This window comes from Triturus cristatus, chromosome 3_1 (assembly GCF_964204655.1).
Source record: "Triturus cristatus chromosome 3_1, aTriCri1.1, whole genome shotgun sequence".
Lineage (NCBI taxonomy): Eukaryota > Metazoa > Chordata > Amphibia > Caudata > Salamandridae > Triturus > Triturus cristatus.
The window spans coordinates 189,656,255-189,674,050 of record NC_140583.1 but is presented as its reverse complement, the minus strand read 5'-3'; the positions used below and the strand labels follow the sequence as shown (position 1 = coordinate 189,674,050).

The 17,796-nt window shown below is 48.9% G+C and overlaps 1 protein-coding gene across 1 annotated transcript in view; it reads left to right on the top strand.

Moving 5' to 3' along the window:
• The window catches only part of LOC146859903 (kinesin-like protein KIF18A), a 391,179-nt gene that overhangs the window by 269,181 nt on the left and 104,202 nt on the right, over positions 1 to 17,796 (top strand). The window contains exon 14 of the mRNA XM_085643641.1: positions 7,774 to 7,851. Within this exon, the coding sequence (XP_085499767.1) occupies positions 7,774 to 7,851 (78 nt within the window). The remainder of the gene's footprint in view (positions 1 to 7,773; positions 7,852 to 17,796) is intronic.

The window sequence follows — 17,796 nt, the reverse complement described above, 5'->3', positions numbered from 1 at the left end:
CCAGTGGGAGGCAGAGTTCGCCATCATCTGTTCCACTGGCGTACCATCACTTCGGACAGGTGGGTGCTGCAAATCGTCCCAAGGAGCTACTCCCTCCCCTTCGAGACGACCCCTCCAGCCATGCCACCGCAGCACCACCGTATCTCGGAGGATCATTTGAATCTTCTGCGAGAGGAAGTTTCGGCCCTCTTGGCCAAAGAGGCCGTCGAGCGCGTTCCGAGCCCAGAAGTAGGTCGTGGTTGTTATTCCCACTACTTTCTGGTTCCCAAGAAGGGCAAAGGGGGCCTACGCCCTATCTTGGATCTCAGGAACGTCAATGCCTTCCTCCGGAAGGAACGGTTCAAAATGTTGACTTTGGCTCAGGTTCTAGCTGCTCTCGACCCTGGAGACTGGATGGTAGCGTTGGACTTGTAGGACGCATATTTCCACATCCCCGTCCTGCCGGCCCACCGGCTTTACATACGGTTCACGGTGGGCCAGGAGCACTTTCAGTTCACCGTGCTCCCCTTCGCACTCACAAGTGACCCTCGGGTGTTCACAAAAGTGATGGCGGTGGTCGCAGCTCATCTGCGCAGATCAGGGGTTCCAGTCTTCCCCTATCTCGACGACTGGTTGTTGAAGGCGGGCTCGCCCCAGGCAGTCGTCTCCCACCTCCAGACTACGGCGGATCTCCTGCATTTGCTGGGGTTTTCAATCAACGTGCCGAAGTCACACCTGATTCCCTCTCAGAAACTCCTCTTCATCGGAGCGGTTCTCGATTCGGCGCAGTTCCGGGTCTATCCGCCGGAACAGCGGGTCCGGGATATTCAGGCCCTGATTCCCATCTTTCGGCCTCTATCCTGGGTTTCGGTCAGGCTAGTGTTTTGCGGCTTCTGGGGCTGATGGCCTCCTGCATCCTACTAGTGCATCACGCCAGGCGGCGCATGCGGGCTCTGCAGTGGGACCTGAAGTTTCAGTGGGCCCAGCATCACGGCAACCTGTCCGACCATGTCTTGATCTCGGAGGGCACTGCACAGCATTTGCAGTGGTGGCTCACAGACCGCGATTGGGTCACGGGCAAGAGCCTCTCCCTTCCCCAACCGGAGCATGTCGTAGTGACGGATGCGTCCCTCCTGGGATGGGGTGGCCATATGGGAGAGGCGGAGATCAGAGGCCTCTGGTCTGCGGCGGAGTCTCGTCTCCACATCAACCTGTTGGAGTTGAGAGCGATCCGACTTGCACTGAAAGCCTTCCTTCCCTCTGTCAGGGGAAGTGTCGTGCAGGTGTTCACGGACAACACCACCGCCATGTGGTATTGCAACAAACAGGGCGGGGTGGGGTCGTGGACCCTTTGTCAGGAGGCTCTGCGCCTCTGGACATGGCTGGAACACCAGGGCGTCACCCTAGTGGTTCAACATCTGGCGGGCTCTCTGAACGCCAGAGCAGACGAACTCAGCCGCCGGTGCATGATGGATCACGAATGGCGTCTGAACTCCGAAGTGGCGCATGGTCTCTTTCAGCAGTGGGGAGAGCCTTGGTTAGATCTATTCGCCACCGAAGAGAACGCGCAATGTCAGCAGTTCTGCGCGTTGGAATTTCCAAGGCGGCACTCGCTCGGCGACGCTTTTCGTCACAAGTGGAGTTGCAGTCTGTTGTACGCCTTTCCGCCTATACCACTTCTGCCCAGAGTGCTGAAGAAGATCAGGCACGACCGGGGCCAAGTCATCTTGGTGGCTTCGGATTGGGCACGAAGGTACTGGTATCCCGAGCTACTCAGTATGTTGACCGATCCTCCGATACGTCTGCCCCTTCGGGAGGATCTTCTGTCGCAGCAGCAGGGGACGGTCCTCCACCCGAACCTGTCCAGCCTCCACCTCCATGCGTGGAGATTGGGCGGCGGCAGTTGATGCCATTTGACTTGCCTCCTGAAGTCTGTGATATCATTCTGGCAGCCAGGCGTCCCTCCACAAAGACGGTATACGCCTGCCGGTGGAACAAATTTGTGGCATGGTGCACAGCAAAGGCTGTGGATCCCCTTTCCGCCCCTCTTTCTGAGGTTCTTCTTTTTCTTCTTTCTTTGGCCCGGCAGGGCTCTGCCCTGGGCACCTTGAAAGGTTATCTTGCTGCCCTCTCTGCCTTCTGACGGCTTCCTGATCAGCCTTCTCTTTTCAAGTCCCCTGTGGTTCAACGCTTTCTTAAAGGCATTACTCATACGTTCCCTCCTGTGCCTTTCGTAATGCCTCAGTGGGACTTGAATCCTGTTCTCACATTTCTGATGTGCTCTCCCTTTGAGCCTGTTCACAATTGTCCTCTTCGTCTTCTGACGCTTAAGACTGCTTTCCTGGTAGCCATCACCTCGGCTAGACGGGTGAGTGAGCTCCAGGCTCTATCGTCCAAGCCTCCTTTTCTGTCTGTTCATCCGGACAAGGTTGTCCTTCGGCCTCGTCCTTCTTTTCTACCGAAGGTGGTGCCTCCCTTTCATCTTGGGCAATCTGTCACCTTGCCCACCTTCTTTCCGCCTCCGCTTCCTTCCAAAGAGGAAGAGAGGCTCCACCGTCTGGACCCAAAACGTGCGCTCTCCTTTTATTTGGACCGCACAAAACAGTTCCGGGTGGACGACCAACTTTTCGTTGGATACGTGGGTGCTAAGAAGGGGAAAGCTGTGCACAAACGGACCATCTCCCGGTGGGTCGTTTTGTGCATCAAAATCTGTTACTCCTTGGCGAAAAAGGACCCTCCTGTTGGGCTGCGCGCCCATTCTTCTCGGACTACAGCGGCTACTACTGCTTTGGGACGGGGAGTCGCTTTGTAGGACATCTGTCAGGCGGCTACGTGGGCTTCGCTACACATGTTTGCCAGGCATTATTGCCTAGACAGCCAAGTCCGGAGGGATGGCTTCTTTGGCCGTTCTGTCCTCCAGGACTTTCTGGTGTGATCTTGGTTCGCAGACCCCCCACCGGGGTTGGTATTGCTTGGGTATCTATTCTAAGGTGAGGAATCTAACTAACGTGTTTCTTTCAGATGAACAAGTTACTTACCTTCGGTAACGATGTATCTGTAAGAAACATTAGTTAGTTAGATTCCTCACCGACCCACCCATCCTCCCCGTTCTGCGAACTGACATCTAGGGTTAAGGTTGTCCTTTTCAGGCCCCTAGACTATTTTGGCACCAGTGTCGGTCTCTTGCATGGCTCTGCATTCCTGGCGCGGAAAGCTATGTACAAGAACTGAGGTCAGCGCGCGAGGGCGGCGTCTAAGTACTCCGACGACGTCATTACGGTGCACGACGCCAACGACGGACGCGGAGCCGCAGACGACGCCTAGCGACGCGCAAGGGGTATTGCTGATGAAAAATCTTCCGTATCCAGTCTGACGCCTGGGGATATTCTAAGGTGAGGAATCTAACTAACTAATGTTTCTTACAGATACATCGTTACCGAAGGTAAGTAACTTGTTCATTGAGACCTATATTTACAATTGTTTATACATACATAGAATGAGATATCTTTATGGAAGTACAAACTGTTGTAAAAAAATATATAAAAAGGAACTTCTGGGATAATGTATTTATTGGCTGCCCACCATTTGATACCACAAGATAGGTTTCTGGACCCCTGAATAGAGAGCCTCCCCTCTATGGGTCTAAAGACAAAGCCCATCCTGGGCAGAGGTGTCATGCCTCCTCCCCCAGGATGGGCTAGGTCCATGAAGGGAAAGCTTCAAACGCATGCCTCCTTTGGAAGCTGTCCCTGCCTTTTGCTGCCCCACCAACTGGCTCCCTCCAGTTCTGCCCCCCGCCCCCACACTTTAGGGAGGAGAATCAAGCTATGAAGAGAGTTGGGCCCACCTTTGCCAACCCCACCCCATAGGTGGTGGAGGCGAGGTGAAGCACACATCTCAGTCCCCTCCATCTTGAAGATGAGGGGGCTAATAGGAGGTGTTCCCACCACAAGGTAGGGACCCATTATTCCCAACCTACACACCTCTTTAAACACCCCTAAATCTAGTATCTTGGGGCAAACCGGAACCTTGCCTCCTGAGATTTGAGGAAGAAAGGACGACCGAAGAGCCGCACTGACCCAGGAAGAAGAGAACGCCTACTGCTTTGGCTCCAGCCCTACCGGCCTGTCCCGACTCCAACCTTACTACACCAAAGAAACCGGCATGTCCAGCAGCCCCCCAGAGTCCAAAGGACCTACCCTGCACTCCGCTTCCGGACCTTGTCTCCCGTGATCACCGGATTTGCTCAAGAAAGACTACAAGACCAGAATACAGATTCCGGCGACTCCGTGATTCTGCCCCACTCTGCACACCACAACCACGGCCCGAGTTTGAGAGGCCCTACACCACGAGGAGGTCTCCCCCAGCGATCCTGACCTGGGATCTGGTGAGCTAATAACCTCCCTCAAGCTTAAAGAGGACGCCTGCAACCTCAACCTGAAGGTTCCCTCCACCTCACCCCGACCTTGACAGAAGCTGGTAAGAAAAGCAGACGCCAGAGGACACCCCTGCAGCTGACACCCCACGGTCTCAGGAGGCCCAACCGATGGTGTCCAGGCATCCCCCAAGATCACAACTTACCTCTCCCACCGGTGGTCACCTTCAGGAAGTCTCTCTGCCCGAGCCTGTAGCAACTTTACCGAACCGAAGGTCTCCATTGAAAAGCACAGCATCCCCGATGTCTTTTTGGCACCCGGCCTCATCAGTGCCATTGGTTGGGCAGCTCCTGTGCTGGTCGTGTTCTCCTGCAGTGCTGACCTTAACCCCAGGAGCTTTGCTCCCAGACCCGAGTGGCCTGCTCATCGGCAGTCCCTAACTGAAGGCCCCATTAGCCCCATTGGCTAAGATTGGGCCCCTGCACTCTGTAGCTGGCCACTCCAGTGCCGCTGGTGGTGCACTGGGGAACTGTGGTCCAACCCCCAAGACTCCCACTCCGTAGGTCGTGTACTTACCTGAGAAACCGCTAACAATTGTTCTCCCATAGGAATCCATGTTTATTTTGGGCCTAAAATTTTCTATGTTGGACTAATGTTTGTATTGAGAGAATATAACTAAAACGGCAAAGTATAAAAAGTCTTACTTACCCAGTATTATGAGGTTCTTAGGTGTGGTATCTAGGCATACCATCCCACTACTCAAAGTCATTTAAAAGTAACTAAACGTATTTTAAAAGTAATTATTGTATCATGCAAACTGCTTCCAGCCGGCTCAGCGCGTCCTGCTGGAGCCGGCATTACTTTTAGGAAGAGGGAGCTGCTGAACATGCAGCTCCCTCTGTCCAAAAGCAATTCTGCTCTGCTTTCAGCAAGCACAAGCATTTTTGCTATGGCTTGGTGGGAGCTGTAATGCCTCCACCAAGCCATAGAAAACATCTGTGTACCAGGGGCGGGCACCCCGGGACATAGCAGGAGGCAGCCCTCGGGGGTGACAGTCCCCAGGGCCATGTGTGGCTCCAGGAGGGTGAGCTGCCCGGCCCCCCTCCTATGTTTCATTTAGCCCCAGGGAGGTGATGGTCCCCAGGGATACAGGAGGGGGGCACATCCCTCTCATTAATGAAAGTTAAAGCTCCAGAGAGGTGGCGGTCCGCTGGGCTGCGGAGGAGCTATGGGGGCCACTTGTTTGCCATGGGGCGGAGGCGTTCCCAGGGCATGGAGGGTGCCGCATGGGCAGCCCTGCATATTTTTTAAAATATGCCCCTGAGATTTTGCGTACTCCGAGGCTCATTATAAAAGACACGCAGGAGCCCTGTAGGGACCCTCACCCCCCATATTTGGGCGTCAGAGCATTCCTACCCTGCCCCCATTTCCTAATTTTTTACTTTTTTGTGGGACTCTGCTTTAAGCCGAGTTCCAAGATGGCTGCCAACACTTCCTGGTTGAAGTGGTGCTAGCCAATCTAATTTCGGTAGCATTTCAGTAGGATTTTGGGCTTCCAGATATCCATATTTTATAAAAGTTAAATATCTCTAACTATTGAACAGATTTACACCATATCGCAAAAAGCTCGCTTTCAGGACCAACATCTAGGTTTCTGCCAAATTTGGTGTAATTTACGTTTAGCGGTTCGGGCTGTAGTCTTGTTCAAAAAATGTGAAATCCCCATAGACGTAACATGGGGAAAACACCTTTTGAGACCCGCCTTTTTTTCTCTGCACCCGCTTTACGGATCACCCGGAAACTTTCAACACAGCTGCTAAACTAAAAAGGCGACGTTTTAAAAAAATGTTGTGAAGATTCATCAAGCGGTGCCAAAGTTATTGTCAAAATAAAAAAAGCTTAAATATATAAATATATATTATATTATAATCAGGTTTCACTTATATAAAACCAGTGACATTCCGCAGTTAGAGTTAGGTGAGCTAACTATAACTCGTGCCCCCCGCAATGTGCTGCTTATGGCCTCTCATATTACATCACTCATGACATGGTAAGTGACATCACTCTTGACATGTCAAATGACATCACTGATTTCAACCCCAGGGCCTCCATCCCCTGGGCCCTGACCTTTTAAAAATGTTTTATTAGTACAAGGGGAGGGGAGCCGCGCGGCCATGGGGCACCATCTCCCGGGGCACGGCTATTTACAGATGAGTGAGGGGGCTGCACATCCCCCCTTCCCGGGCCAAATTAGGCTCCGGGGACCCCATCCCATGGGGCCTGCCCATTGAAAGAGGGAGTCTCCAGGGCACCCAAGCACCAATGGGACTGCGGGGGAGCCTGAAGGTCATTGCTGGCTCCCCAGGTCCTGCGTGAACAGGCATTGCTTTTGGGCAGACGGAGCTGCTAACATGCAATTCCTCTGTCCAAAAGCAATTCTTCTCTGCTTCGAGTAAGCGAGAACAGTTTACATGCTCTCGCTTACTCGAAGCAGAGCAGTGTTTGCTATGGCTTGCCCGCCATGCCATAGCAAACTGTAATGTCCCGTGATCGGCACCGGGGACATTGCTGGAGCCGAGCCTGGAGGGGTGACAGCCCCCAAAGCCCTCTATGGACCCAGGGTGTCGCCGCGCTGCTCTCCTCCTTTTCTTTCTATGTGCTCCAGGGAGGTGGTGCTCACTATTTAGCTTTAAAATATAAAAACTCACCTTCAAGCCGATGCTGGTATACATAAAAAGCAGTCAAACTGAAGCTTGCAGCAAAAAACTTTTTTTCTAACAACCACTTCAATATATAACTCAAAAATAGTTTAGCATGTTAACCACCTTAAAAAACATATATACAGAGCTGCACAGTCTAATATGCTTTTAGCATTGGTGAGTGTGTGGATGAACTTTGCGCAGTAAGTTAAAAAAAAATTAGAGGCATCATGATTTAGGAAAGATGTTGCCATGTGTAAGGCCATTGTAACTTGCAACATGCAAAGCAAGAATCAGTGTTTTTTTCACACCAGTGGAATTGTACTCTGATAACAACATGGAAGCTGGGCTTTTCACGGAAGTGACAAATGTCTGGATGTGTGTTCTAGTAGTTACTCTAAATAACCTGTCCTTTTGAACCACATATATTTTCGCCTCACTGACCTGTTAAGCATAAAGTAAATATTTGTCCGCTCAATTGAAAGTGATTTCTGTTTAAGTACGTTAATGGTAATAGACATGTCGAGTAAAGCATTTCACTGAAGAAAAGGGAATGTTGCTCTAACTTTTGAGATGGAGATGGTACCTCATATTGCGACTCTAGGTCTTAAACAAGTTTTGGATAGTTTTCTAACGATTTATCATGTTTTTGTTTTTTTAAACTGCGAAGTATGAGGGTCTTTTGTGAGAGTTCTCAAAAAATGTGTTTTCCCCCAAAGGTGCCCGTAAACGCAGTACACGAGAACGACAGATGGATGCCAAAAATAGCAAATGTGCACTGGTCAAGCCTTTTGAGAGTAAGTGTTGAGTTTGCCTTGGGTATATTGTGAATCAACTTGGATTTGAGCAGATTTACATGTTTGCTCATTGGAATTTGTTTTACGAGTGATCATTGAAATAAATGTTATTGATTTCTTCAAGTGTCCTTTAAATGTAGTTTCACCCGTTGTCAAACGATTTAAGTCGTCTTAAAAAAATGATGTCCGTTCTAAAGTTTTAAGGATATTTTTGTATTTGTTATTTCATTGTTCTTGTGTACAAACCATGTTGCTGTACTTCTCATACATCCTACCACCAGCTTCACTCTACTGCCTGTGTGGTTCCGGCTCCCTAGTACAGCTTTGATAACGCTTTTCACATAAAACAAACTCCTCAGGATACGACGAACCGGACGTTGGTATCCATGGTGTGTTTATTTTGTAAATGTCACGAAGAAAATAATTAAATGTCTATGTTCAGTACATTATTTGATTTCAAAACAGACAATGTTGCATTTTCTGCATCTTCCAAAATTGCATTTGAAATAATTAACAAAAGCCATTGTTTAAGGTGGAAGTCTTTGTGCTCTGGAAAGCAATAGATATACGGTTTTGGCCATAGATTTGTATCTTCAACATTACAGGCGCCCAGGATCACAGGAGATAGGGCGCCAGTGATTATGATTCCATTAAAGGATTCAAGTGAGTTTAGGGTTTCGAAGGGTTCACCAATGATCCCGATTTGATTTTTTTGAGAATGAAGCGTGTACGTGAACAGATCAAACCGCTAGCTTTCCCAGTTCGAAGACCTGCTAGCTAGGTAAACTCTGGCCAATAAGTACAATACTAGGGCATACGAGCACAGTATCTCCTCTCAGAAAAAGCGGCGAGCCCAGACTGCTGTCTTTGAGCCAGTGGCTGCATTAGGGGAGATGAAGGGAGCTCTGCAGGACAGCACAGCTGTTTCTTTTGCAACCTTTTTTCAGGGTAAAAGGCAGCTTCTTTCGCTGCAGTGGTCCCAGAGCCCACAGCACACCAGAGGGGCGTTGGGAGCTGGCAGGACAGAATGCTTCTTTTATTGACCTGCAACATAAGATATAGCTTGCAAAGGGGGCATTCAGATTGGATGGTTACCACCACTATTTCGGATCCACAATGTCGACCTTCCATTATTTTGAATTTCAGAACACGGATTGGCTATCATTTTGGATTGGCTTTATTGCAGATGCCAAATATTGGACATGTAAATGTACTTCTGCAGTATTTTCTCCATGTACTTTAATTTCTTTAAAGTCAATAGTTTGTCCTTTATTTATTTTCATTATCTCATAATGAACTAAACCTAATCGCGAACTGTTGCACTTTTCTGTAAACAAGGCTCCCAGTTAGGCTGAAATGAGTCAACCACAAAAAAAACGGCGGCATTTGACAAAAGTTAGAACCGTATATAACAAATTGTGCTTTTTGTGATTTGGTGTAAATCCATTCAGCCATTTTCAAGTGCTCAGGTTCTGCTTGAAGGCGTTAAAAGGTTATGCATGTCTGAACAGTTGCTCACTTGGTACCATTAGTTTCAAATAAATAGAGGCCTCTGATTGGCTGAAATTTTTTTGTCACCCTTTGTGGTACTGCAGGACCGAATGACTAGTTAGCTGCAGCCAAGAGAGAAATGCTGCAACCACCATTACAGGACCCAAGGAATCAGTCTCCATACCCTAGAAATGCGTAAAAAAGTGACCCTGACCCCTTTTTTGATACCCAGATCCAAAACGTAAAATTAATACTGTGGAGCCCAGCGTGACCCTTCCATGAGGTACTGGGATACTCCTGCAGCAGTACCTTCCTCTGGAAAATTTGCACAGTACCTCTGTACCATATGGATGAACCTTAAGTGGCGACACCACAGGCCGTATTTGTTGCGGCATCCAGGGTTGAGGGTGTATCTTCGGAGGACGAGAGGGCCAGGGGTCACAGCACTGGGTGCGGTCCATGTTTGGACGGGTGCAGTTGGGCTTGCCTTTGACACACCAGCTGCGCGCCCGCTGCACACATCCGCTGTGTGGTTGCGCTGCGGCCTACATTAGGTAGATCCTGGGGTGGACAGGGCTTCTGTTGGGAAGAACGGTGAGTGCGAAAACCCCAGCGAGGGAAAACCTGGGCAACAGCGCTGTCACTGGATCAGTCTGGAATGAGCAGGAACTGGAGGCCACAGGCAAGTAGCAAGCTAGATGTCCTGGTGCCTTCTGATGTGGTCGTACAGCTGCCTGCATTAAGTAATTTTTGGGGTGGGTGAGGCTTCTGTATGCGGGAAGAATGGTTAGTGGTTAAACCCGTTTAGCAAACCCCATTAGTCAGGAACTGGAGGCCACAGGCAAGTGGCAAGCTAGGTGTCCAGGTGCCTGGGCATATCCTGGGCACTAGTCATTATGAATTACCCAGCTACTTGATGGCTTCACTGAAATTAATGGTGTTTGGTGTCGAACACCTTCTCTTAGGAAATCTATACTGATGCCAGTATCTGATTTATTATGACATCCACCCAGAGATCAGCATAGTGGTGCCGCCTAAAACCCTATTAGTCACACTGTGCTGGCTGGCTGGTATCTTCCAGCCTGCCACCACAGACGAGCTTCTGACCTCTGTAAGGGCAAGCTCACGCTCTCAGATCAGAAACAATGTTTGCTCGGGTGGAAGGTGTTCACACCTCCACTAGCAAGATAGCTAGTGTTTTTGTATATCAAGGCCAGAGATTTCAAAGCCTCTGCCGCCTTTGATATGCAACAACAGCTTCCACTCCAAATCTGGGGAACTCCACCCCTTGCCCTGAAGCCCATTTGGCATTCAATCTAGCCTGGCTGATAAGGGGTGATGCTCCGAAACTGGTCCCAGGATGCTTGTTTCCAGTCCAGGGAGGACCTGGCTTGGCAGTTCGGACTGGACTGTTCCCATGAGGCACAGGGTCAAGACTGATTTGCATATGGCTGCGTCTAAACTGGGGTGGCATGGCGAGCAAATGAACAATGGTTTTAACCCAGATCTCTAGGCTGGGGGTGAATATTTGATTTGCTCTGCATTCGGTACATCATCTGTGTGTCTTACACATACAAGCTAGGCACACCTCTAAGGGGGACCACCTGAAGTGGTCAGTCAAAGAAAGGTTTCACCATCTTGTTTTTGGTGAAACTGGGAACTCTGGATCAGGCTTCTGCCCACTCCTTGCAGGAGGTGGTCATATAGGGGGTGTAGACACCTCAAGGGTAGATAGCCCATTGGCTACTGCCCTATACTCCCCTAAACACCCCATCATTCAGAATTTAGGGGACCCACTGACACCAGACAGATGCCTTTACCTAGAAACAGAAGAAGGACAAAGAAGAGCCGTCACCAAGAGAACTGAGTACCTACACCGAACTTGGCACCAAACCCTGCCTGGCTACTGGTACCTCGACAATTGCAAAAACCTGACCTGTTCAAAAGCTGTGCATCCTCCTCAACACTGGGAGGACTGTCCAGCACTTGCCCAACCATCTAGCATCTCACTTTGCGTGAAAGAGCCGTCCCCCTGCATCTGCAGTCATAACCACACTTATCTGGTACATCGTTTTGCTGGCCATCGGGCCCACGAGGGAGCATCATGCCAGTAAGAGGTTTTCGTTGTTCCAGGAGGTCAGCCCTGTCTGTCAATCACGTTTCAAGAGATTTGACCCTCCAGGAGCCCCCCTGCATCAATACCCTGGGTACCGAAGCACTTGCAGTAACCAACACTTGTTAAGTGTTCATCCTGGACACCACCACCGTCAAAGTCGACCTGCACGATGAGAGACTTCAGGACCGACGAGGCTTAAACCAACAGTGGCCCTACTGTCTTGTTTTAGTTCCTCTACAGGTCAAAGCGAGAACCGTCAGAGCCTCCAATGCAAGTGGCCAGCCAGCCAAACACCTCTGCACCCGAGCTCAAGTTCACAACAACCACCTGCGTCCCTTTGCCTTAAAGACCCTCACTAGTCAAGCCCTTCTTTGGGTTCTGCCGGACCTGTCCCTAAGTCCCCCCTTGCAGCCTTCGTTTTCAGATGCTCATTCACTTCAACGGTGTAGCGCTCAAGGCTACCAACCCATCTAGCACTTTTGCACCAGGAAACGCCAAGGCAGGTTAACTACAACTACTGGTGGTTCTTTAGACCTTGGCCTCCTAGCAGTTTAAGTTCCAAAGGCCACCCCCAAACTTCGACTACAAGTTTGTTTGCAACATATGCCTTTCCTCCCATAGTGTAATATTACTGTATTAGAGGCTTATACCTCAAAAAACACTTATGTGTATTTTACTGTTGTCTTGTAAAATCCATAACTCCGAAAGTACTTACCTGATTCCAATGATCTTTGTGTCTAAAATTTGTAAAAATCTATGTTGTTTTTATACATTGGTCTCAAATTTCTTTTTGAGTGTGTGCTATTTACTGACTTTGTGTGCAACAAATGCTTGATGCTCCCCTCTGATAGGCCTAAGCTGCTTAACAACAAATGGAGCACTTGAGGTTATTAAAGTAAGCCCAGTAAACCAACAAGAGTCGTCTGCACATTTTGCATGGTGTGCTCTTACATTGGCCCACTAGATAAAAAGCCTGCTTACTATAGAGGTACCACAGAAAACATAGGTATTTTGTCAGTACCACAGTATGTTATTAATAAAACATAAAAATAATGTGTGAGAGTTGGGTGGGAGTGCGGGGGCGGGGTTGAATGCAAAACCTGCCAATAGGGTAGGTCTTGCGTTCACCCCTGTCTGTGCAGATTCAAAGGCCTTGCGCAACAGTGGGTTGGTCATCCACATAGTGGGGTTGGTGAAGGGGGCCAAAGGCTGTGCGCGGAGGGCAGGTTGGGAGCAGGGCCAACTTGGAGGCAAAGCATTGCAAGCTATCGCCCAACTCCCCCAGCCCCTGCTGTGCATGGCTGAAAGGTGTTAGCTACCCACAGTATGAGGTCGGTTTGGGGCTTTGGGTGCTGGACATGCCTTGATGTCAGGCACTACAGCCATCCCTTTGGTGCCTTCGGTTGTGTGCAGTGGGAGGTTGGCAGTTCATTCAGGGCTGTGTAAAGGATCTGGCCTGTGGCCGCCCTGTCTGCGCACAGAAAAAGTCTGTGCTTGAAGAGGGAGTGGTTCAGCTGCCTGTGGGGTGGGCATGAAGGAGCCTAAGGCAGTGTGCAGTCACGGTTGGCCTTACACGGGGGTAGACATTTTTACTATTCTCATTCTTAGAAAGTAAGAAACTGGAGTGCTATTAATAGAGAAATTCAGGAAGGTACGTTACTGCTTGGCCTAATGAAGGGGTTACATTTGTCTTTAGAAATTTGCCTTAAAATTCACTTTACACCTTAGTCATCCAGTGAACATGAGCAGCGGTATAGAAGTAGCACAACTGAAGAAGTAGAAACAGTATTTCAACCTGGGATAAAAGGTATGTGGAATACTCCGTCATCCATAAAAACATGGAAAAGTAGGCCCAAAAACCCATCTAAAATCATTTAATCTACAAACAGCTGCAGAGTCTTCTTAGAAATTGGTTTATTGGTTTAAATGGTTGAAAGCCCTGCTTGAGCAACAACCACAATTCTTGTTAGGGTGAACCACAACAATTCTCTTTATAAACCTGTGCTTAATCCTCTGGTAGCTTGCTACAAAGTAGTCCAATTAAACTTGCAGGCATTGCGTAAAGGGTTTATGCAACTCACAAACAGTAATAAGGTGAAAATACAACACACACATGTTTTAATGAATAAAATGATACCAGACAAAAATCCAATCGGTGAAACCGGAGATACTCAGTTTGAAAGTTTTTAATAAAAATAGGGCCGCAAAGCACAAAAGGGCCACTTGCTGTCATCTGGTCACGCTAATTTGAGGAGAAGTCACAAGTTCAGGCTGACTGTGATGGAGCATGGGTCAGATACAGGGCCCGCAGTAGCCCTGCTGTAAAGTTACCTTCTGAGTCCAGCGCAAAGAGTTTAGTTCATGGTTGAGGAGACCGTGAGGAGTAGGTGTAGCATCTCGGGTGGTCTTTGCTGTTGTGCGAAGAGTAGGCCGGGTGTCGTGGGCGGTCGTCAGTGTGAAGTCCGGCTCTCGCATTGTCGGTTGTCGCTGGCAGTCGCTGTAGAGCAAAGAGCAGATGTCACAAGAAATTAGCTTTGGCAGCCATTAAGGGGTGGCAAAGCCTGGGCATAAACTGGCTCGGTCGCAAGGACCCCAGACTTCAGGATTTGCACCTTTTCTAGCAAGGAGCACACTGAGATGACAGCCAAGGGTTCAGGACCTGGGAAGGCACCTCTTGGATCTTAGGGACACCAGCAGGCTTGAGACAGGTTCAGTTGTAATAGGTTAGTTGGCCAATTGCATGAAGGCATCTGGAGCTTGTTGGGTTGCTGTGGCTCACACAGGAGTTTTGCCAACTGACCTTTGGAGACAGCAACCAGATAACTTTCTACCACCACAGTCCTGAAAGGGCTTGCGTGGTTGCACATTTCATTGTATTAATTAGCGATCCAGGCAAATATTGTGGATATGTCCCTGATAGGAAACCACCTGTTCATCCTAGGGATAGACCAAACTCTTGAGGCAATAGTAAAGGCAAGCAAGACTGCCAAGGCCATGTGGGCTCAGCAGGTCTATAGACCCTTGTTTAAGATGGGAATCGCATCTGACAAGAGGGGCCTGTGGTGACTCTTACAGTACACAGGTTCCAAAGGCTAAGAGCAGGAAGTCGGTTCTTGCAGCCCATCTAATGCCAGCAGCAATAGCCCAAGAATGAGTTCTAGGCAGAATAAAGCAAAGACGAGGGGACACACACACCACCACCCCCACCCTTCTTAAATAGCTGGAAGTGCATTACCACTGAGAATGGATGATCAACTTAATAGGGCACAACTATTGCATAGAAACCTCAGATCAACTGAGCGCCAGGGATACAAGAAAGAACAATTGTAATACTACAAGCATAAGTGCAAGAACTGCTCTAAAAGGATGCCATGTTAATAGTTCCACTCGAAAAACACAGTTGTGTGCTTTGTGTACTTTCTAGTTCCAAGACAAGGTATTACTATGTGATCTATTCTTGATTTAAAGTTTGTGGACAGGTTTGTAAAAATGCAACAGTTCTAAATGACAGCATTGGAAGGGCATATACCACTGATAGGAAAGGGAGACTATCCGGCAATGGTACTTCTAAAAGATGCATATTTTCACATCCTCCTTTAGCCTGCTCACAGAAGATTTCTCAGGTTTGACAACCTTGCCAGATAGTCTCCCTTTTATATTATCACACTAATATAAAAGGGAGACTATCTAGCAGTGGTACATCTAAAAGATGCCTACATTTACAGTCCCAAATAGCTTGCTCACAAAAGATTTCTCCGGTTTGTGATGGTAATGATACATTACCAGTTTAAACTCCTACCCTTTGACATAAAATCCACACCTGGTGTCTTCGTCAAGGCGCAAGGAGTAGTAGTAGTGCATTTCAGACTATACACCACACACATCTACACTTACATAAATCACAGCTGTTCAAGGTGTGCACATATAAATATATCTGTGCAAATCGGGAAAGGTGGTAACTCTTTTACACAGCCTAGGGTTTTCACTAAATTGCCGAAAATCATCTCCTGCTCCAGATACGAAGGAAATTTTCCTGGGGTGTATCTGAACACATCTACGGCTATGGTCTGTCCTCTTGAAGGGTTACAAGCAATGCTAAACCAGGCTCTCCTTCACCAGACATCTCAATCGCTGGTAGTGAGGACAGTAGTGAAAATGTTGGGGATGATAGCATCTTTCTATCATCTAATTCCAAACTCAAGACTACTCATGAGGCCGGTTCAGTAGTGGTTAAACAATCAATGGGCACAAACAGTAGGAAGTTGGGAGGACTTAGGGGTTGCAGCAGCCAGGGTCAGTAGGGAAAATAATTTGTAGAATGCAGAAACCATAATGAAGAGGAGACCGTCTTAGTACCCCTCTCGCAGGCCTTCATAACAATGTACGCTTCATCTATAGGATAGGGAGTACGCGTGGGCTCCCACGTAGGTCTATGGTGAACACAGAAATCAACCGGACACATCAATTACCTGGACCTGAAAACTATTCCCTAGCACTGAAGGCTTTCTTTAAGCCAATTGCTAAACAAGACAGTACAAGTACTAACGAACAGCACAGCGACTATGCAGTATCTTCCACAAACCATCTGGAGATGGGCCATTTCAAGTAGCGTAGCACTGACAGTGAGCGATGTTCCAGGGATTAAGAAAAAACACGCTGACCAGTGAAGCTCTCACAAGTGAAAGCTAAAACAATCTAAGACAGACACAATCTTCAATCACTGGGAAATGCCACACGTAGAGGTTTGAGCAACCCTAAAAAGTGCACAATGGCAGTCCTTCACATCAAGGCACTATCGCCTTAAATTTCTTGGGAATGAGCTTGAGAGTGCTAAGCTGGTTCAGGATGCTTCTCTCCTCTACCAGTGATTCCAACAGTCCTGGAGGAGTTCAGGGCCTCCAACATGATATTGATCTTATTAGCTCCCAGGTGGTCTCGGCAGTCCTTTTTAGATCGAGCCTATAGCGGCAGCATGCATGCGCTGCTCACTTTGCGAGGCATTCAGTATTCCGTATGGAGTGGAAGCTCCGCCCACTCTCCGCCCACCTTTTTAGTTGCTTAGTTCCTAAATGCTGCCTTCTGATTGGTTTTAGGCTTGTTAATTCCTCCTTATGACGGGCATGTCATCATTTGTATCTTTCCATGGCTACTGGCCCCTTTACTTCGAGTGTTGCACAGTATGTTTTATTTATACTGTGAGCACCATTTTCCTCCCGTAGTCCCTGCCTTCTCGCCCCACAACTTCCACTCCCGTTGTTTGTGCCTTCTCGCCTGCCTGCACTCCCGTTTGCAATGAAATAGGTCTCGCGTAAATGCGAATACAATTGCATTGCAAATGCTTGTTTACCATGCCAGTCTCTTTATCCTTTAGACAGTCCCTGGCTTTCCAACTCTAGTTTGGCCAATGACTAGTATGTAAAATTGTGTTGGGGAGTCGAGGCACATTCTTTTGTGTGTTGTTTCACTATACCCATCCTAGATCACCCCACCCGCCTCTCTCGTCCATCCATGTCGGGGGCTGCTGTAAACAGACCAGGCTCCTCTCTTCGGTACCCAACAAAGAAAATCTAGTTCTCACCTATATTTAATCATTGCACGTTGAATCACGGCCCCTTTTTCCGGGCCTCCCTCAGTCTCTGGTATTTTACACCCCAACTTTCTGTGGGGTGTAGACAGAAAAAGCCACCAGCATTGCATGCCATCTGCCGGACCTCCGGGCACCAGCCGCCATGCCACACAAGTCCACGTGACTGTCCCAGCCTGCGGCACGGGGAAAAGGATGCGGGGTCTCAAGGAGGGCGCCGAGAAGCATCAGGGGACTGCTAGGTGTAGAGGTGTGCCCAGCAGGGCTGAGAGGCGCTCCTGACCCCGAGGCCTGGAGCTTATCGTCGAAATCTCCAAGACGCAGAGGCAGGCACGAGGCCCTTCGGTTGGTAACGCTCTTATATACTTCTGGCCAGGCAGGCAACTAGAGCCAAATTTCGGTGGGGGCTGAAAAAGATTTCGGGGGGGGGGCTAAGTCTTCCAGCCATAGAGGGGTGAAAACACAACAAAAGCCTCATTAACGAGTAAATGGTCTTTTAAAGACCCGTGAAGTACTCTGGTGCGGCTGCAATTAGACGGACGCCAGCCCGCGAGGCTGTCTCAGCCGGGCTGTCACACACGACGGGGGGGGCTGAAGCCCGGTGAGCCCAATGGGTGTTGCGCGCCTGCTTCTGGCTGTGCTTGTTTTTAATAGTATTCCGTCGCCCTTGCATTTTATACTCTGTCGTGTTTGAGGGTGGCTTGGCAGCAAGCGGTACTGTAGTGTGGTGAGGAATAACCGGCGAACAGTAGGC